Source organism: Puntigrus tetrazona, chromosome 1 (genome assembly GCF_018831695.1).
Source record: "Puntigrus tetrazona isolate hp1 chromosome 1, ASM1883169v1, whole genome shotgun sequence".
Classification (NCBI taxonomy): domain Eukaryota; kingdom Metazoa; phylum Chordata; class Actinopteri; order Cypriniformes; family Cyprinidae; genus Puntigrus; species Puntigrus tetrazona.
Window position 1 is genome coordinate 23787364 of NC_056699.1, and position 22120 is coordinate 23809483.

The 22120-nt window shown below is 36.9% G+C and overlaps 1 protein-coding gene across 5 annotated transcripts in view; it reads right to left on the reverse strand.

Moving 5' to 3' along the window:
- Positions 1–22120, reverse strand: part of LOC122351696 (VPS10 domain-containing receptor SorCS1) — a 143826-nt gene that overhangs the window by 14741 nt on the left and 106965 nt on the right. For 4 of the 5 annotated variants that reach the window (XR_006251794.1, XR_006251793.1, XM_043248966.1 and 1 more), the window contains exons 6-18: positions 21292–21356; positions 20431–20549; positions 19118–19207; positions 16864–17043; positions 15024–15170; positions 13227–13329; positions 10851–10927; positions 9077–9168; positions 8692–8799; positions 5796–5913; positions 3811–3944; positions 1375–1488; positions 1001–1172 (exon numbers count right to left, since the gene is read on the reverse strand). Coding sequence is in view for 3 of the 5 variants with exons in the window: in XM_043248966.1 (XP_043104901.1) it covers positions 1001–1172; positions 1375–1488; positions 3811–3944; positions 5796–5913; positions 8692–8799; positions 9077–9168; positions 10851–10927; positions 13227–13329; positions 15024–15170; positions 16864–17043; positions 19118–19207; positions 20431–20549; positions 21292–21356 (1519 nt within the window). In the remaining 2 variants the exon portion in view is untranslated. The remainder of the gene's footprint in view (positions 1–1000; positions 1173–1374; positions 1489–3810; positions 3945–5795; positions 5914–8691; positions 8800–9076; positions 9169–10850; positions 10928–13226; positions 13330–15023; positions 15171–16863; positions 17044–19117; positions 19208–20430; positions 20550–21291; positions 21357–22120) is intronic. The other variant, XM_043248986.1, reaches the window with a different exon arrangement.

The window sequence follows — 22120 nt, forward strand, 5'->3', positions numbered from 1 at the left end:
CGATTCATTCAGCTGTCAGTTCATCTGCTTTGGAGGATGTCTTGTCTGTCCCAGACCGCCGATCTACCATGGGAAAACATTGCTCTTGTACAGGCAAGATGGTCTCTCGTGATTTCTCAAAATCTCTAGCTTACAATGCCCTATTTATGGCGGATGAGGGTTATCTCTGTACTTTGGGATTTAGCAGCCGGTACTGTAGATAAATTGTAAAGGTCACACTTTAGTACAGGGACCAGTTCTCACTAAAACTAACTACTATGAATTTTGCCTCAAAAACCCAAAATTTATTAATAGTAAAGTAAACATATGTGGTTAAAAAGTACTTGTTTTTATCATGTGGAGCCCATTGCTATGACCTTCAACCCATTGGCTCCCATTGAACTCCACTACATGGAGCAAAATCCTAGAATGTTTTCCTTAATTTCTGTTCGACTGAAGAAAGACACGAACATCTAGAATGGCATGGGGGTGAGTAAATTATCAGGATTTATTTTGTTCTGGAAGTGAATATTAATAAACAACCAACGTCATAGTAAAATGTGGTCATTACAGAATTCTTTGTTCTGGAAGTGAACTAGTCCTATAATGTGTATAAACAGCCACTATGCTAATAATATACATGCTAGTAAGCAACTAGTTGTTTGTTTATGAAAGACTACACCGGTCACAATATCTAAACTTCTGTGCAAATATTGCATAAAACATTTGCGAATAAGCACTGTTTCCATCCGGTGAGTCAGAGAGAACAAAACGATCACTTCCCAACAGACTACCATTAAAATGTCACTATAAAAAGGCACTGAATATAATAATTTTCACGTATAATAAATTACTTGAGCCTGAAACACAATAAATGGCGTTGTGTAGGGCGGTTCTGGAATTGCAATTATACAGAAATACTTTGACTCATTCAGACCAATAAGTAGATAATGCACGTAAAGGATAATGTATGATTTTTTAGACTCATAAGTGGTGCAGGGAACACTAAATATTTCTATACCTCCTCCAGGAAGACGAGGAAGGTGACGTTGTTGGCAAGAGTAGCTGTTAGCTTCCCTTCACTGGTCACTAAGTGGAGGCCGCGAGGGGCCTGGCTGGGGCACAGCTGCCTACGAGCCGTGTACTGCTCCATCACCCCTCCGGTGCAGTTATTAGACACCACCTTTCTGTACCTGCGCACGCACACGAAACATTTAGAAACCAGCTCCCAGGCTCCAATGCAAAACGATCGGTTGACGACGCTGAAATTCATTAGCGTGATTGCGAAAACACGCAACACTTTACGTCAAAATCAACTGAAAACGCAAAGACGTTTAATCGAAAATCTCACAAACACGTGTTTACTAACACCGAATGCGTCGAATGAGATCTCACCCGGTGCTGTTGAGGAATGTGTGTTCTGTAGTACAGGTCCGAGACACGGAGGAGGGGAGGAACCAGAACGCTGGGGTGCATTTCCCATCAGCCCTTCTCTCGAAGCCGTAATCGCTGTAAAAAAAACAAACAAACAAAACACATTCGTGTTAACTCGGCGTAACACAATCATCAACCCAGAGCTCACGCTGCTAGGATCCCACAGGTCTAACAAAAAAAACAAACGACCTTTCGAAACGAAACAAAACGGCAAAAAAAAAAAGCTTTGAATAAACATGCAGTACACTTTACACTTTTCCATCTTCAAAATGTTGTTTAATTTCCGGCGTTAGCTGCAACTTCTTTAGAATTCTGCTGATATTTGTCTTTTGTCAAATATTTACATGAGAAATCGTACTACAAAGTATAATGCATAATACTGATGTAATAAGTCAGAATGCCAATCTCTCCATTATGATTAACGTGAACAATTATCTCCTTTAAATGGAAATAATTATATTAGCTGTCAAGAATAATAGGCATAGCAAAAGTCCGAGTGTCACCTACATTATGCTTATTGAAATGGACTGAAAAATGAACCCTTTTTCTACCGACAAGTAAAGAAAAGTCTTTAACTGGACATTTTAATTATAATAATAATGCTCAATTTATGCATTAAAGATTTTGTATTTCTGTGCAGTCATATAATTTTTAATGTCTAACCATTTTTAAATTGCTAGCATCTCTCTTAACAAGTAACGCAGAGAAAGACGTGAAAATTGCATGAAAATCTTTGTCAGCATTACAAAAAAAAAAACTTTTACAACCACTTTTACATTAATACATTTATTTTTAGACCTAACTGTCAGAAAACAGAAGCCAAAGTTGTTTGTCCTACGATGCAACTCAACACCCCAATCAAGAAAACAAACGACACTAATTACCATGACAAGCTACACAGATGTAGCCAGCTTGTGTTGTTAAACGTGCAGCGCTTCACTCCCTGATTAACAACTTTCACACTTTGTTCCGTGCGGCCTCGAGGGGCCTGCAGATTTGGAACTTTCCAGAACAGCGGCATTAATAACTTTGATAATTCAGGGGGAAATGAGGAGAGAGGCTACATTTACATGACGAGAAAAGACTGTTAGGAATACAAATGGAGGGTTTAAGCCACAAAGCGTGGTGTGTGAAAAACTACGGAAGATAGGGTGGTGACGGGCGGAGACAACAGAGAAGCTGTTGAGAAGCTGGGAACGCATGTCTGTCTCCATTTAGCTGTCTTCACACAGCTTGACTGGTTTCCACTTAGCAGAGATCTTTAAGAAAGTCACTGCAGCTCCTCTGAAAATGCTGATCTAGTGAGGACTAGCCATGACTTCAAAGTTGTTTTTTTATAGCTAGAGAGAATTAACTGAGTTTTCATTGATTTGACGTACATGAAATGTTTGGGGTCTTTATTTAAGTCTTTATTTAATGTATATTTAAAACGTAATTTATTTCAGCCTTCATACATCGTTCTAATTAGCTGTTTCTTTAGATTTTTTAATGAATAGAAATTAAATGTAAAAGTATTTATTAAATTCTGATAAATGTCTTTACAGTCACTTTTTGCTAAATTAAAATGTATCCTCCGTTAAAAATAAATAAATTATATATATATATATATATATATATATATATATATATATATATATATATATATATATATATATATATATATATATATATATGTAAATATGTATGTATGTATATATCAAAGGTAAATTATATGTATTATATGTATTAATTATTTAAAATGCCCCATTATGGATTTTTGAAAATTCCCTTACATGCAGCGTGTAACACGTGGATGAATACATCCTGCAAAATTAAAAATTTTGCAATTTAGAAAGTGCACCATGTATACACTCATTGCCTCTCAAAAAAATAGTTAGCTCTGAATCACTGAAATTATGGTGCTTTTAAAACGAATACCAAATCGTTTCGTGTTGAAGTTAAAATTAAACACTGGCATGTTGCACGCCCACTTATTGGTCTGAATGAAAATATGAATTCATTTTTTATCATTAGGTGCCACTTTGGAGCATTAAACGCTCACGAACGCTGCTTTTTTTCTTTTTTTCTTTTTTTGCGAACAATCACCGCAGAATTAGTATTATGCAAAGGACAGGTTTGGAAAAATAATTCATTGAATGAATCTTTTCGAAGTTGTCGAACAAATAAGGTAAAAATAAATGCATATTATAAGAAAATTACCTTGACCTTGCATCCATGTTTGGGACTCCCAAAACCAAAATATGAACCATTGATTACTCATAATAGGGGCACTTTAATTATCGATCAGAAATAAAACAAAAATGACTTTGCTATGGTTTTTCATACAGACACTGTTAGAGTACTATGTAGTTTTAGAATAGAGTTTGAATCTTTGAGGAAAAGTGCTTGTTTACTTACCACTCAAAGTCCGACCCAGTGCAGTCACATGGCTCGGATATCATGGTGACAGAGTAGGTTTTACCCATAACACACCTTGCTATGGGCTTCAGCTTTCGGTAGACTCTTTTGACTCCCATGAGGCAGCGTTCACCCTATAAGCAGGATTTCAACATACACATATATATGCATGCACAAACACAAGCACAAATATTTTCTACAATATAGTCGGCGTATGGTGTTCTCGTTCAGGTTTTTATTTCAGTTCTCGCATGAATAATTCATAACAATGAAGCATGCGTGCATCACCCTGAATTTACAAAAAAATAAGAGACTGGAAAGAAGACGAGAGAAAATAGGGAAGAGAGAGAGAGAGAGAGAGAGAAAATCTTTCCACTCATTGTACTTGGTTGTTCCATATTTCATATCTCACATCCGAACTCTGTGGGGTTCATTTTGTCAAAGATTTTAGTCTTCTAGGTCTCTCACTCACATTTCGTGTATAACATTTCCCCCCCCTTAGTCTTTTGTTAACATGCTTCCTTTAAATTAGTGCAGTTTTATTCAGATTTGTGCTAGTTGAATGGGGAAAAAAAAATGTTTTACGCCCATTGCTGGTCATGTCCTCTTTTTGGATTTGATATTTATCAGACTAACCGGTGCAGAGTGGAGCAATGAAACCCTACAGCGCAGGACAGTACAGACAGACACTGAATGGCTTGATCTCATCAGCATAGTACTACAGCGTGCAGGTTTGACCATCCAAAGTTTGACATCGTTCTGTCTTCTGTCGACTTCTGTTGTCTTCAAGCCCACTTCGGCATCTCGGAGTTCGTAACAGAAATAGAAGGCTTCAGGTTAAAGTAGGACAGTCTACTGCCATGTCCTTACAACTAATAAAAGTACATCTATTATCCTCCTGTGAGAGGACACTTGGCTTCTGGCTTGACTTCTGGGTTATATATTATTCTGTTCAAATATAGTCTGGGCAGTGGACCCTGGGAAAGCATGTCAGGGCCGGTTAGAAAGGAATCTTGTAAGTTTCAAAAAACAGAAATCCAATGCAGCACACTCTTTAGTGCAACATAAAGCATCAGTGGAGAGTTTATTACGCTGGAAAGATCAGACAAAGCAGAAAGGTATCTGATCAAGACTACTGGCCTCTTTTAATTGTAAGGCTTGAGACGCAGTATAGAAGCTGAGTTAAGGACATTATTGACATTGAGATGGGGAGATTCTTTCACGGAGGACAAACGATTGTTACAGTGGAGCCCGAGGGAACTTGGAGGAATTTATTTTGAACTTCAAATCAAAGCTAAAAAGTTGTTTGTTGCTGTTGACAGAGACGCAGATTATAGTTTGCAATCTTAAGATTTAAGATTATAATAAATTCAATATGAATTTTTTTTGACAGTTCTATTAATTTTATTGGGTCATATTGTTTATATATTTATTCATTCGTTTATTTTTTAAAATTTTTATTTATTCTATTCAACACATATATGTGTATTGCCTAAAATAAGGCGACATTCAAATAAAACATGCTTCAAAAATAAATAAATAGCTGATGCGATATAATATTTTACAAATAAAAATAACAACAGCGCAAAAAAAGCAATATAAATATAATATAAAATATAATTATTCATATAAAAGCAATAATTAATTCTCGTTTAGTTTAACTAAAACTAAACAAAAATAAATTCATTCATTCATTTAAACCGAACAGACATAAAAAATTAAAAATAAAACTAACAAAAGCACTACAAAGTTACTGGTTCGTTTAAATTTAAAGTGAAAAAAAAAAAAATTCTGAATGATAACAGGATCTCAGTGAAGCCAAAAAACACTGATTCTATGATTTCTGTTATTCTATGTCTGATTTAAATAAATTTAAACGAGGATCGAGATGAATATTCAGATTGGGGAACCCTCACTTGTAAGTCGCTTTGGATAAAAGAGTCTGCTAAATGACTAAATGCTAATATACTAAAATCATTTCTCACCTGGTCATGTAAATCCCACGGCACATAGTCAGACTCGATGCATCTTCTGTTAAAGATAGACCTGAAGTCTATCTTTACCAGCTGCCATTCTGAGCGGTGACTGACATGACCGAAGATCCTGCAAACAAAGGCACAACATCAGCCGCTGTGTGTCTGGCGAGCGGTGGCATATCGAGAGCGCGGTGACTCTAATGATTAGAAAGACGTAGAGCAGACAGGAAGAGGAAATGCTTAGCAATGTTATCCGAGTCAAACCACATCAGTAGAAACCTGCGTCAAACTGTCAACAAAAAGTCTGAAACTCACATTGAGAAAGTCTGACACTCAAGAGCAGTGTGACACTTTTAGGGCCTGTCAGAAAGACAGCAGAAAGTATCTAGGAATATCCTACAAAGGAAAACTTCATGAAATACTTCTCAAAATAATTTTAGGTTGTGCTGGATTTAGGGTGATGTTAAATCAGAACGGGCATGATGGTTTTAATGATTTGCCTTTTCGGAAAGGTGAGCTATTACTGGAAGGTCTAAAAATAAACCGCTTGCTTCATTAAAATCATTAATTGCTTTATTTATATCACCAAGCAAAGCGCTGAGCATTTTGTTCTTACATATTTTTCACAGTTACCGTTTATTTGTGTGAAAGTAAAACACGTAATTGCGACCGTAACAAAGTCACAATTGTGAGAAATAAAGTTGCTGTTACAAAATACAGTACATTACAAACTTTATGAAATTTTTCAAATGAAATATAAGAATTATAGGTCAAGTTATACAATGTAATTTATTATAAAGTGGGAATTGATATACATACCCTTAATAATAATTTGCTATTTTATTTTGTTTCAGAAAAACGGATCTCTTAATCTTAGCATTAGCATTAGCTTAGCATTTACAATACCGCGTTACAAAAAATAACTATTCCCATTACCTGGTTACTTTTTATGGAAAGTAATGCATTACGTTATTTTGTGTTACTTTTTCTTATCTGGGTTGGGCTTGTTTGTTTGTTAAAAAAAAAAAAAAAAAAAAAAAAAAAAAATGTAAAAGGCCTTTCAAACCGAATGTCACGTAAATAAGCCTCAGCCATTCTGATAAAAAAAAAGACAGATGTTTTGTTTATCTAAAATAAACTCTGGTTAATAAAACATGATTGAATACACAAGGGCAATTTGTATTATTTAACATTTAATTATTGCACACTTGCTTCATATTCTGAGTTTGCATTTCAGCTTTTATTCATTTTGAGGAGTAATGAATCTGTTCTTAAGGGAGAGGAATAAATGCGTGATAACATTGAGTGTAGAGTTAGAAATGTTTGCACAAAACGCCTCTGCAATTATTCCAACATATATACAGGAGACTAAATAAATAGGGAAATCAAAGTAATTTACTCCTTTGAAAAAAGTAACTTGTAACTTAAAAAGCAATGAATCACCTTACTAGTAAGTTATGTGATTATATAACTTGTGTTACCCCCATCAATGCTTGCCAGCCACTCTATTAGGCAGACCTGCTCAACTGCTTGTTAGCGCAAATATCTGATTAGCCAATCACATGACAGCAGGTCAGTGCATTCAGGCATGGTCATGCTAAAGATCCCAGAAGAGCTATAGGCTTTCTGAAGCTTCTGATCTACTGGGATTTTCACACGCAACCATCCCTGACATGAAAATGGTCAGGAAAAGAAAAAAATATCCAGTGAGCAGCAGTTGTGTGGGTGAAAGTGCCTTGTTCATGTCAGAGGAGATGGCCAGACTGCATGGTTTGAGCGGATAGAAAGGAAAGAGTAACTCGACGAGTTGCGGTAGGTACAACTGAGGTACGCAGTAGAGCATCTCTGAACGCGAAGCACATCAAGCCTTGAAGCAGATGGGCGACAAGACTAAACTGAGGCTTTCAACAGAACGGAAAATCGTAAAAAGGTCTGATAAGTCTCAATTTCTGCTGCGGCGTTCAGATGGTAGGGTCAGAATTTGGCGTCAACAACATGAAAGCATGGATTCATCTAGATTCGTATTAACATTCAGGCTGCTGCTGCTGGTGTAATGGTGTGAGGATTATTTCCTTGGCACACTTTAGGCCCCACAGTACAGATTGAGCATTGTTTAAATGCCAGCATTGTTGCCGACCATGTCCATCGCTTTATGACCACAGCGTGTGATCTTGTGATGGCTACTTCCAGCAGGATAATGCACCATAAAGCTCACTTTGGTTTCTCCAACTGGTTTCTTAAACACATGACTTTGAGTTCGCTACATTCAAAAGACCTTTCCTGCTTTAGAGGGAAGTAACTATGGAAGCCCATTGCTGCCACCTTATTAATAAATAAATAAATATTGCGTGATTGCAACTTTTTTGCAACTGAGTGATATAAAGCAGAATTAAAGATTATAAAGTCAAAACTGCGAGACATAAAATAGCAATTCGAAATAAAATAATACAAATAAAACAAAAAAATAAAAATAAAATCACAAATGTCAGATATCCAAATTCAAAAAAAGTTTATCTCACAATTCCGATTATTTCTCACAGTTGTGAGTTTGAGAACTATTTATTTGTGATTATTTTGTGATTTTTTTTTCCAGAATTGTGAGTTTATATTATATAGTTCTGACTTTATGACACCAAGTCAAAATTGTTAGATATAAATTTCCAGTTCTAAAAAATATTAATATTTTTTTCTTGCAAATGTAAAAAAAAAAGTCTGTAACATAAAATATTGCATTTACAGTAGTTTTTTACTATTATGAAAAAAACCGGCTTCCACACAATAACGGAGTTTATGCGATTCTTTGAAAATAGTGTTTACCGTGTTCATCACATTTATTTAATCAAGCAACATTTTTCCATTCCAGAACAATCAGAATGCATTTCTATTGAATATTTATTATACTTACGTCATTATAAGCGTTTCCTCGACCGGTTCGCCCAAGACCCCATCCACGAACAGAGGCGACGAAGTGAAACTGTATTTGTTCCACACCCTCCCCTCATCAAAGCTCAACCTGCACAGAACCCAGCAGCACACAGCTGAAACTACGATATGGTGTAGAAAAAGATTGCATTTGCACACACAGCTGGCAAATAATTCAAACAGGACTTTACTGCACCTTTCCGACATTTAATCTAGATTACTAGACAAAAGTATTACACAGTCTACTGGGTTTAATGAGAATGTTCACACTCCCCGTGATTATGTGAGTCAGCTCGGTGCGACTGCATTGACTCATCTTTTAGGAACATGCACATGGAATATTAGTAATGATTTTGGTGTAGGATTACCAGAGGTGCCTGATGGGTAGAGGGGTGTGTCTAATTGCCACTAAAGCTCCGCCTTGATCTAGGTACAGCACACTGTACTCTTCATCAAATATCTGGAATAGACAAAGAATGCATGTTGTTTCATTTATTTTGATATTCTCGTTATGTACTGCATAAAATATAAAACATACAATATTGAAAAAAAATATTTGGTTTACCACAATATAGTGAACATAGGATACAGTTTTAAGTCATTTTAGTACTTTGGCATGATGTTGTTGGGGATGCCAAGCATTTTATCCTGTTTCATAAACACGGGAACTGATAATATAAAACTTCAAAATACAGTAAAAAAAAAATCTAAACAGACGTCAGCTAATGCAAAAGGTAATTTTAATCGTTAATCTTCTTTGCTGATGTGTAATCAATTAACCATCAAGCCTGTTGTGTTTATTAATAAAATGCTTCCATAAATTAGACTACGCTTTCAGGGAAAAAATAGCAAAAAGGAAGAAAAGAAAAGGCACAAACTGCAACATTACTTTTCAAAAGGGTATTAAATTGCACTATTTATGTACCTTTAAAGTACTAGTTTTTCATGAATACGGCGCAAGAGTGTCTTTTATAAAAGACAGCTTTGTGCCTTTTTTATAAGGGTACACACGAGTATATAATTTAATAAAAATACAGAGCTCAAGAAAAAAACAGCCTAAAAGCCATAGCCCCTCCAGTCACTATTACCGAACTGCTAGTAGTTGCAAACATGTATGAAACAAGTAATTGGCTTACAGAGGAAAATCCAGACAGATGCTAGGTTGACCTACTGCAAAGTTGAACGAAAATCGAGGCCCTCATTAGTAGTTTCCATTTGTTTGCCCCAGAGCTCTGATAACTGCACTGTATGTGCTGTGAATTCTTGCTGATATGAATTCCTGTTGAGTTTAGGCCTTGGGGCTTCAAGCATTTAGCATACACAAGTCTGTTAAAGTGGAGGAAAACACCATCTGATTGGCTTAAGTACTTCATGGGCTAATGATTACGAGGCTAGTGTTTATGTTAGCGGAATACTGTGCGGGGTCTGTTTTGTTTTCCTTTTGGCTGTGAACACGCTGGAAAAGTTGGATCGACCGAGCTACAAGCCACACTAGAGTCATTATAACCTAGAAATGCACCTGACCCTAGATGCTCTGATGTACATAAAACTATAGATGATTGCTGTTATTTACTGTATTTCAGATAAATATTTTGCTGGTTTAGCGCCAAGAAAACACACTATTCTCTTCTGCTCTTATGTGTCTCAAGGAATTGTTACATATGTTCTCGTGTTATTTTCATTCATAGTGTCAGATTGGATGATTTATGACAATATTTCATATCCTTACTCTTCTTGGGAGGGCTTTCAATTTGATTAGATGAAAGCTGGCAACCACAGGTCTGCTGTCCTTGAAATGATGCTATTTCTCAAATCCTAGTGATTGTAATTCTTACTGACAAGATATATGACATCAAACTCGTGCCCTACCCAGCGTGCTTTAACTTTTTGCCACATCAATTTTCTCTTAATTATTTGAGCTCTCCATTTTTAATTAGACAGCTGGCCCCATAAATTTAAATCGCATCATCAAACATGCACCCACGGGCATCATATATGTCATTGAATTTAGTTTTCTCTGAAGGTGTCATTTGATTATCAGCTCTCAAACACGGCACGTGGATTTATCCGCTCAACGATACGCATCAGTGCTGAAATTACTGCCCACCCCCATCTGGCTGAACACCCCACGGTCAGAGTCACCTGCCGCCACGTGTTTCCAGCGTCGGATGTGATGAACATGCTAACGTTGCTGCTCGTTAACTCCGCGCCGATGGAACCTATAGAGAGAGGAGCAGAACAATTACAGTCATGCTTACCGAAGCAGATAGAGAGTTGATAACTAAAGCTATATGAATATGAAGATTGATTGGATTGTGCCTTTTTGCATTGCAAGAGTCATACGTACTTCGTTCCTGAAGCTGGCAAGTTTTTCATGGTTTTTGTCATAATTTGTATTTCTGTTGATCGTTCATCCACAATGACTATATTCTATTATTAGGTTGTGATTACTAATGTTGGCTAGATCAGTTTGAAGGTTAGAAAATGCATTTTTTTGGATTCTAAAATACAAGGGCAGCATGTTATTCGGGTGACAGAAGAGAATATGGCAGCTACACAATATCATATACTCTCTTTCACTTTTTCCCATAATGCTGAAGTGTGTGCAATATTCTGTGACAGAAAAACTCTTATGTAACTTGGTTTTGATCCATTATGTACTGCAGGATAAAAGAGAGAAAAAGGTTTCAGTGAGAAAAATTTAAATGAGGCGATGAAAAGATAAATCCATGCATTTGATGGATGGATGGATGGATGAATGGATGGATGGATGGATGCATGGATGGACAGACAGAAAGATGAATGGTTATATGGACGGAAAGATGGATGGATGGATGGATGGATGGATGGATGGATGGATGGATGGATGGATGGGCAGAAAGATAGAAGGACAGATCAACGGATGGACAGACAGAAAGAAAAATGGTTATATGGACGGAAAGATGGATGGATGGATGGATGGATGGATGGATGGATGGATGGATGGGCAGAAAGATAGAATGACAGATCAACGGATGGACAGACAGAAAGAAAAATGGTTGAATTGAGAGAAAGAGAGATGGATAGATAGACTAAAAAAATTGTTATATGGATGGAAAGATGGGTGGATGATGGATGGATGGATGGATGGATGGATGGATGGATGGGCAGAAAGATAGAAGGACAGATCAACAGATGGACAGACAGAAAGAAAAATGGTTATATGGACGGAAAGATGGATGGATGGATGGATGGATGGATGGATGGATGGATGGATGGTTGGGCAGGAAGGTAGAAGGACAGATCAATGAATGGACAGACAGAAAGATGGATGGATGGATGGATGGATGGATGGATGGATGGATGGATGGATGGATGGACAGGAAGATAGTTGGATAGGTCAATGGATGGACAGACTGACAGAAAGAATGATGGATAAATAGATAAATACATGGATGGGTGGACATGAAGATAGGTGGACAGATAGATCAATGGATAGAGGGATAGATCGATGGATGGACGGATGGATGGAAAGACAGAAAGGTGGATAGATGAATCAATGACTGGATGGGCAGATAGACAATCTAATAGATAGATAGATAGCTTTTTACAGCAGCAAATGCATCATGTGTAATGAAATCAGAGTCTGACCCTGTGAGGTAAGCAGGAGTTCTAGAAAACCTCTCTATCTAATAAGCTAAGCAACTCAGGAAAGTCTATGGCATCTCCACAGCCCTTCTGCCATCAAATCAATCAACTAAACGTCAATTTAGAGCCTAATATCTAATAGTCGCTCTCCTCCTAGGATTACTTATCCAGATAGTTACAGTGCCAAGACATTTATATTTCATCTGCGTGCATCCGGAGGCAATATAGTCGGCGAGCGTCGCGGAAGACACAAGCCTGAAGGAGTAAAATGAAAAAGTGACAAGCGCTTTCAATCTTATAAAATAAACATTTGAAGTTTGAAGTGGTGGAAGAGTTAGTCGGTTGTGAAAACAGAAGATGATGGAGAGAGAATAATAAGAACGCTCTAAAGACTCTCTGCTGCTAATCTCAAGAGTAGCACTTAGCATTTCCATTTGTTTATGCTAGCACGACACTAATCTTGTTTATAGTCCATATACAGATGCCTGCGCTCCACGAGCGCAAAATGAACGTCTTCAACAATAACAGTGTCATAAGCGCTCAAGATGAAAGGAATTTAAATATGCTTCGCTTTGGAGTTCCTGGACAAAAAAATGAACTGATGTCAGGGATTTAAAGAAGAATATGAGAACTACACACTTTAAAAACTATTTTCTTCTTCCAGTACCTGTCATCTAGATAATTTCTACCTGTCTGTAACCAAAGCAAAAATACAAATAACTCTTGACTATTCAGTTTTATTAATCTTTTTCTAAATATGTCTTTAACTTTGAAATGTTTCATTAAAGATTAAATGAGGATCCAAAAATGGAATGATACATTTTTTTGGCAACATTTTTAGAAGGCAGGTCCAAATTAAGAAAGTAAAGTAAGCATCATTTCTAAACTCACCTGACGCCACTATGATTCCAGGGGCCGATTCTCTGCTGGCTATGTTTCCAGATGTGTACGGGTTTGCAGATACGTGCAGGTGGAGATGCAGAGAACAGTACGGCTAGAAGCAACACAAACAATTATCTCCATCAAGCAGGGTCTCAGAATCGCTTCGACCCCCGGTGTGTGGCCTCCACTAAACTGTCATTGTGCTTGGGCTCGAATAAAATCCCATTTAAAAAAAAATATATAATAAAAAAATCCCACAACGGCAAAGGCTCGTGACTTTTTTCACTCCCAACATTAATTTTGATTGGAATAACCTTTAGTGACACAATTCTCATTATAAGTCTGGAAATGCCAATGGTAAGCACATGTTGCAAGGGTTGTTTAGGGGTTTATTAAAACTTTGACATTTTCTAACAAATAGCTCTGTAATGGATGGTGAAGGCAAGGCCAACAGTGGGACCGTTAATTAGTTGAGTTTATCAAAGGGTAATTATTTTTGTTTGCATTTTGGGGGGTTGGGGGGAGATTGCGGAGGCCATTCACCGGGGATGGATAATATCTCCACGGAATGAAATATACGCCTTGAGATGACAAGCAGCACTGATTACGTAGACCTCATCCAAACAGCCGTGTCTATAGGGATGTGCATTCTGTTGGCATATTACTGAATTGTTTTTATAATGGAGCTATTGTGAGAAATTGTTTAAAATATCAGGAAGCATGACCATATGTAACTGAGTGTCTAAAACAGATACTCACACCTAGTTTGATGTTTCAACAGTTAACATCACAGGAACATTTCCAATGCATCTCAAACAGTGTTATTTTAGTACTATAGTTATACATTATTTTTATAATATTTATTTAAAGCAGTATAGTATATTTAGCATATTTGAAGCAATAGCTAACAATGCATTGGGGCAAAAGAAATATATTGTAAATATATCACAAATATATAAAATTAATTCATGAATACATTTTTGATTAGCAATATGCATCGCTAAGAACTTCATTCGGACCATTCTAAAGCTATTTTATTTATTCTAAAAATGTAAAAATTCTAAAAAAATTTTTTTTTTTGCACCATAAGATTCCAAAATTTTCAGATGGTTTTATCTGGGCCAAATAATGTCATATCCTAAACTATAGATCAATAAAAAGGTTTTAAAAAGGACACTAATGACTGGTTTTGTGGTAAAAGGTTCACATATGAGTCAATGCAAAAACGCTTGCATTTCAATTAATAAAAAACAAATTGTAATAGTTTTAATCACCAATAAGAACATCAGATTAAATACTGTGTTTATAATCATTCAACGAAAAAAAATGAATTAAATGTCAGACTTTAATTTCAAGGCTAATTTCATAGCTAAGATTTTATGTATTAAATAAAAGGTATATATACCTTTTACATCATTTAACACAGTTACAGCTCGATTAGAAATGACACTTAATAAAAATAAGGTTATTTATCTTGATTTGAACTTTTTATGATAATTTAAAAAGATTATTTTAAACGACTGGCTAGAGCAAATAAGTAGAATTAGAAAAGAAGCGTAAAATAAATTATGAAGATGTCATGAAACATGACATAATAATACAGTTTTGAAATCAGTTTCATAAAAATCAGCCCCTGGACGTACAATAAAAGTAACACCCATCTTTATTTAAAGTTTCATAAGCAGTGTTTCAAGTTGCTTTTGTGAAAGTACAAAGACCTCATAAAGCTCATTTATGAACGTCAAATTTCATACAGCTAACTTTGAACAATCCTCTGTCTTTTTGCTTTCCCACAAGTCCACTCACCAGCATGCAATGGATTCGGTTTTCTCTGAGATCAGCCGAAGGAGCTTGCAGGAGCCTCCAGTCGCGGCCTTTGTTATAGGTTATGTATGTCTTCACCTCATTATTTAGCTTCTTATTAGCCAAAAACATGCCTTTTATTCCTGCCACCTGGGGACGGGAAAATAAACAAAGTGAGATAATAAAGGAAAAGATAAATCACTAATAATCACATCCCTAAAGTTGCACCATTTCCTCCTATAGGAAAAAAAAAATGCCTGTGATGCATTTATTACTTTGTGCTCCTGTGGCAGAAGTGAACTTCTGAAAAGCTCTGGACATACAGCAGTTCCTGGTAGGATCTATCTATTGGAGTGGAATGGGAGTATGTAAGGGAAGGAGAAGATAATCCATGTCCGTCCTGAACAGAAGTGACATCTCTTCAGGGCCAGGAAGCACTAGAGAGGAGGAGAAGCAGCCCGAGATGGGCCTCGAAGGGCACAGACTATTTAATAATTGACGAATATTTCAATCTAGCCGACGGCTGAGATTTTAGCATATGTTACACGGAGGTGGCGACCTCAATCAAGTCACCGGACTCTTCAGCCTATCCGAGGGCCAAATGTGATTTTATGGGGGTTGCTATCATCAACAGTTTAATTATTTGATCAGGAGATAGCTTGACACCTGCTGGCCTCTGTTGCAATGCGCGGCTGCATGCGCTGTTCCATCCAGAGGTGTATGAATAGAGATCTGGGGTATTCTTCGAGAGACGAGCCATCTAAACCCAAGCCCTAATCGCTGGCTTCAGTCCGGTGCTTTTGTATGCTGGCAGCGCTATCAGACCCAATTTGTAGCGCTATAAAAACTTGGGAACTAAAACCCCCCTGAAAACCCCCCTGCTCTCAGATCGTAAGGTATCTTGTAGCATACAGGCATTTGGAAAGACACTGAATCAGAGTTCAATGCCGAAGCTCAATAGTACATCAGGGATAGGAAACTGTTTTGCAAAATAGTTTTTAGATTCAAATCCAGCTGTTTAGACACACACACATACACAGGCAAAAACAGTAAACTTTTTATAAACCCATATGTGGCTTAAAAGTGAAATGGGATGCTTAGAAAAGTGTTTCAGGTCAAACAGTCAGATCAGATAAGTCTTTTTTTTCTAATCATCATTATGATTATCATTTATTTGTTCAAAGATACAGTAGGAGTGATACTTAAATTTTATTTACATTTAAAATAGTTTTCTGTTATTACTAAAACTTAGTGTGTGTGTGTGTGTGTGTGTATATATATACAGACACATTATTGTCAAAAAAATGTGTATTTACAATGAATAGTACATGTGTACATTTTCAAAAATGTTTTTTTAAATGTTATGATTCTATTGTACTTCATTTTGTTAGTTAGTTAGTTAGTTTTTTACCTAATCAAAATAACCCAATTGTAGTTTGACTGAGATTAACTGGAGCGCACAATGAAAAAACAATTTTTTTCATTTTCTGTTAGCTGTTTTTGCAAATTAACTCTATATACTCTTCATATATGGTACAGAATCTGTTATCATATTTAACGTGTCCATGGTTTCCCCCTTTAGTGATAGATTTAGATGCACAGAGAGTATACAGGGTTCCCAAGTGCTCCTTGTTTAGATAATCCACTGGTGTCATGTAATGAATACCTTAATTAATTAGCGCTGCTATTAAATCAATTAGCACTACACCCAATTAGCATTCATTAGTGCATTCAATTTAATCATGCTTTTAATATCCAGTGAAATGCGAACATTAAGGTGTGCATGTGCACACATTCATACAGTGTGGGAAATAAATGACACTTTTGTCTTGTGGAGACGTACCTCATATAGATCTATCATGACATTTCCCTCTGGTCCCATACTGCTCATGACGTTCTCCAAAGCCAGCGTGTAGTAAATGCCTCCGGCCTCTGACACGTACAGGTTGTAAGTGTCATTCTGGTTCCACTCTTGAACTGCCGCCACAACTCGGTTCTCATCTGTACTGATCACATGCAGATCCTGGGGAAAAAAAGGAAAGCAGATCTCTGTGATTTATTTGACAAAACAATATTCTGCCTCTGGCGTTATCCAAACGTTGGTATAAACATGTCAATAAAGAAGTCTATAAAACTGACAAGGAATGTTTTATAATAGTGGGTTGTAATTGATGCGCTAGTTTGACTGGTGCTGCCCAGCGTAGCTGTCTGACCAGTTTTGTATTAGAAATTATTTGATAATTATGCAAAAAAGTGACAGGCTTATAAATGCTTTCCTTCTACAAGGACACGTTAAATTGATCAAAAGACAAACTGATTTAATAGAATTTTAAATAAATGCTGTTATTTTGAACATGCATTCGTGTAAGCATCCTGAAAATGCTGAGATAATTCCTCAAACTTAACCGTTAACTGAGGCTTGTTATAACTGAAGAAAACTCTGAGTATGGGAGAAGGCCAAAGACCTCAGCTAGATGCACGTTATCTCCGGGGTCTTCAGACGACACTGTATCGCATGATTCTGTCACTGACATTACTAAACAGGCCCAGGAATACTTCCAGAAACCATTGTCGGTAAACACAATCGCCTTGCCATCTGCAGAGGCCATAAAGCTCTACCATGCAAAAAGGAAGCCATATGTGAACATGATGTCCTGTGGATCAATGTTCATTTAAAATGGACTGTTTGAAAAACCATTTAATGTTCAGACGAGCCCGAATTTGACATTCTTCTTGGAAATCACTGACTCAGTGTCCTCCGGGCTAAAGACGAGAGAGATCTTCTCAGCGTTCAGTTCAAAAGCCAGCATCTCTGATGGTATGGAGGTGGATAAGTGCATATGGTATGGGCAGCTTGCATGTTTTAGAAGGAACTATTTATGCTGAAAGGTATATAAAGGTTTTAGAGCAACATATGCTCCCCTCCAGACAATGTCCACTTCAGGGAATACCTTGTGTATTTCATCCACATACTGCAGTTATTTCTACAGCTTGACTTCAGTCCTGCAGTCCAGATCTCTCACCTATAGAGAACTCTTCAGCTGTTGGAAACCAAAATCAGGCAAGAATGGGACCAAATCCCAACATAAAAACTTCGGAAACTCATAACCATCGAGGTATATCCAGATATCTTTAAACTGTTTTGAAATGAATATAGATATATATATGTCACTGCTGGTGTACAAGAATTTCCTTTTATCTAACTGCCCATATCTATATTTAATATTGATATGTGTGTTTTGTTAATAGCATTTCCACTGAGGTCTTCAATTGCCTTTTTATTCTCAACTGCATTTTCTACTGAGGTTCATAACCGAGCCATTCAAATGACATGAACGACTCTATTCAGTCTTTTCCATCATCAAAAAGAAAAAGTAGGCCGAACTCCAAACAACTTAAGTGCCTTTTAATATTCAAGAATCAAAACACCTTTACCCTTCTCATTTGCATATATCAGAGTAGGACGACTTTAACCTTTAATGTGATTTTTGCCTCTAATCAAGCGAGATTGAATATGAATGTTGTTCCCGGGACGGCTGGGGACAGCTGGAGAGCAGTGGTGGTTTCACCCCACTGAGCTGAATCCGATTAATAATCAGTATCAGACCCTACTCTCACCTGCCTTGTTTTGCTCACAGCTCCGGCGTACGGCAAATATTCTTATTAGGCTTAAATTGAGCTTGTCAGTTGGGCAAATGCAACAAAACCACATGCTGGCAGTTTGCGAATTTCATCTACCCCAGACCGAGCAAGGGTTGCTTGGATGTGTGCTTAAAGGAGCGCCGAGAGCTTGATTGAATAAAACATGTTTAATTGTCATGTGAGCGCAGCAGATTTTAAGCTTTGAATAATAACACAGCATCCTGAGAGGCGAGGGACCGCGGTAGCATCTGCGTCCCTGAATTCACTCATTCAGAAGTAAGAGTCTGCCAGATGCCGGCGAGGAAAAAAAATCGAATTTTGTAAAGGTTTGAAGCTTCAAAGGCTAACATCGAGGGACACTATGATCTGGGTCTGAAAAAGCAATGTCTGTTTACTCTGTCACAGCGTGGCGGATTCTGACTCCGTGTCGAGCAAGTGTGAATGAGCCACCCTACCTTTGGAAGGGTGTATTTGGGAAGCTTCATGGGTGTAAACACATCTCGCCTGGATGACACGTAGTAGATTGGCCGACCGCCGGTTGACACCTTGGGTAATGGAGGGATCACAAATAGACAGGACAAAGACGCTTTAGAAACAAGTCACATTTTGAGTTCTTGTGGGATATTGGTCCCATATTAGGGCTCGCATTATGCATCGCGATATGATCGGTGCAATTCAATCACGCTATCATAATTGAATCGCAGTTGAAACTGTGCCAAATGCATGACACAGACTGGATCAGACTGGATTAGTTTCTATCTGTGCTTTAATTAGGGCACCTCATATATACTGTTTACACCTGGTGTTAAGATTAAGTGCTTAATATGGGTGTAAAGAGGGTTCGCGGTATTCAAAAGTATCTAAAAAAAAGTAATGCATCAGCATTGGATTCACCTGGACTGCACTACAAAAGTGTTTAAATTTAAAAGTCCTTCTGAGTCAATTTTTTTTATTATTCTTTTTTTTCTTTCCGTTGTCTTTTTCTATTAAAATAATGTAAAAATGCAGATAATCAATTTTTTTTTTATGATGGATGGACATTTTGGGGGCAGTGATTAACATACCATGAGGTTGCATTTATTTTTCAAGCGCTACAATTTTGGAATTTTGTGCGAAGACCTTAAATGTTAAAATCAGAAAAGATTTTAGCACACTAGGAATAATGCAATTTCTTAAACAGTTACAGAAATGAAAATGGCTATCATACACTAAACAATCTTGTACGCTTCGAGACTTTTATGTTGATCTGATCAAAACTCATGTGCCTTGTTGTTAGAAGACATATTAAAACAAACATGTTCTAAAATCAGCTGGAATAATAGCCCGAGGCTACAAAAAAATGGAATCTGCAGTTTTCTATGAAATCTATTAACTTAAATCTGTAGACTAGCTTTCGAAGATTTCGAAAACAAACTTCTGTAGACTGTAAATCGATGCAAAAATCTGGGGAAAGAGTTGTGTATTAAATTACATTTTTAAAATAAGCTTGTTGGTTGTGTGTGTTTTTGAGGGAGTACAGCCTTCCCATGAAATCATTTTGAAAAGTACATGCATAACTGAATATCATTTAATGAAGGTACTTGACTAAAAGACTGAACTTGACTTAAATAAAATAGAAGATTCCTTGATCGCTCTTAAATGAAAAGTCAAGGAAGAGATTCAAGTATAACTGAGCTGTGTAAAATGCTTTAATATTGATGCCAGAATTATAAATATCATCATATAATGATTACAGCCATACCAGTTTCCCCCGCTTTAAACGACTCACCTGGACAAACACATACTCATCCTGGACCACCAGGGAGTTGGGGTCAATGTATCCTGGAAAAGGTTTGCCCTTGTTGGCGTCTGTGCAGTTTTGAAGCTTGCATGTGACATAAAGAGCCTCTGCAACAACAACAGGACAAACAGCGGGGGGGGGGAAATGAAGATATATTGAATTTCCAGACAGACAGGTAGTCTGATGGGAGATAACAGTAATACTGATATTGAGAACTGAATGTATTAAATCAAATAATGATATTACTTTAAAGTGTTCTCTTATGAGAAAACAAACAAAAAAAAAAAAAATACTACTTTATTCTTTCTACTTAAATTTTCGGTTCGACTTCAATGTATTACTCACCATTAATCTGTCATTCTTTGTTTATTGCTAGCAATTTATGAGTTAAAACTCATCATTTCAACTCAACCACATCCTTTTTTTCTTAATACATTTTAACCACATAACATTTATCAATATGGGTCAATTAAATCTCTAGTAAATCTCCAGTTAAATCTCTAGAAGTTACCAATGAAAATGTTGCACCCGGCATCCCTAATGACCTTGTATTAAAATCAAACAATCTAAAAATTTACCGTTTTGAGTTTAGCTTCTCATTCTGTTTGTCAATCATTAAAAATACGGGTTCAACAAAGCAAAGACAAACTCAATTTGTGCATGTTTCTTCAGTACTGTTAATTACCGATGGCAAATGCGTAAAGATGGATTTGCCGGTGCAGAACTGTCCTTTTTGCATTTTAATGTGAAACCTGTTCTGAACCCTCTAAATGTTGCCTTGCGCTGTTTTTGAATTATTGCTTCTTGAAATGTAATCAAAGCACGTCCGGGTACGCCATTCAGACTTACGGGTCTCTGAGATGCTGGTCTCAAGGTGAATCAGGCCCGGCTCTTTATCAAGGCCCAGTTTAGACCTGGAGAGCCCAAAGGAAATAAAAAACAGTGTTTTATAAAATGAGCTTTGGAAAATGAAAATCCTTTGTGTTTCCATACAACAACAGATGGGTCAAAATAAGGGCATTGGCTTTTTTGTGTGCCAGCTAAAAGATCCATGCTAGCTTCCCAAAGGAGCAATGTGGGTTAAGTTGAGAAAGTACCATCAGAACACCGTATCCTGCTAAGCCTCCATTTCCATCTCCATCTATCTGTGCTTTCTGACAGAAGCAAGGAGCATATCCTGACATCATTAAAAGTAAGCCCTTCTCATTTGCTTCCCAAGAACACCCACAGGCAGCGCACACAGCTCTCTCGCTCTTTTTAGTGTGGAAAAAAATCATTGTTGCATGAAATATTTATTTGAGACTGAAAAATCAGAGAGCTGCTCCAGAGAGGAACACACAAAGGTAGAAGCAGACTATCTCAAGACTTTATCATGACACTTATTGGAAGTATTGACGCTTTCACAAATATAGCATCCCTCGGTGTGCTTTGGGATCAGCCTTAATATTTAAAAGGCAGAGCTGTGAATTCAATAAACAGTTACACCCTTTTTGAGCGCTGTATTTCGAATTTGACCCATAATCCAAAGACCGAAGAGCTTTGTTTTGCAAAAATGATAATTAATTTGAGCTGACTGTATTAAAACCCACTTATTACACAGCTAATAAAACGATTAATTTAAATATTTTGAATGTATTTCATGCAAAATATGCACTCAACATACTTTTGAGTACATAAT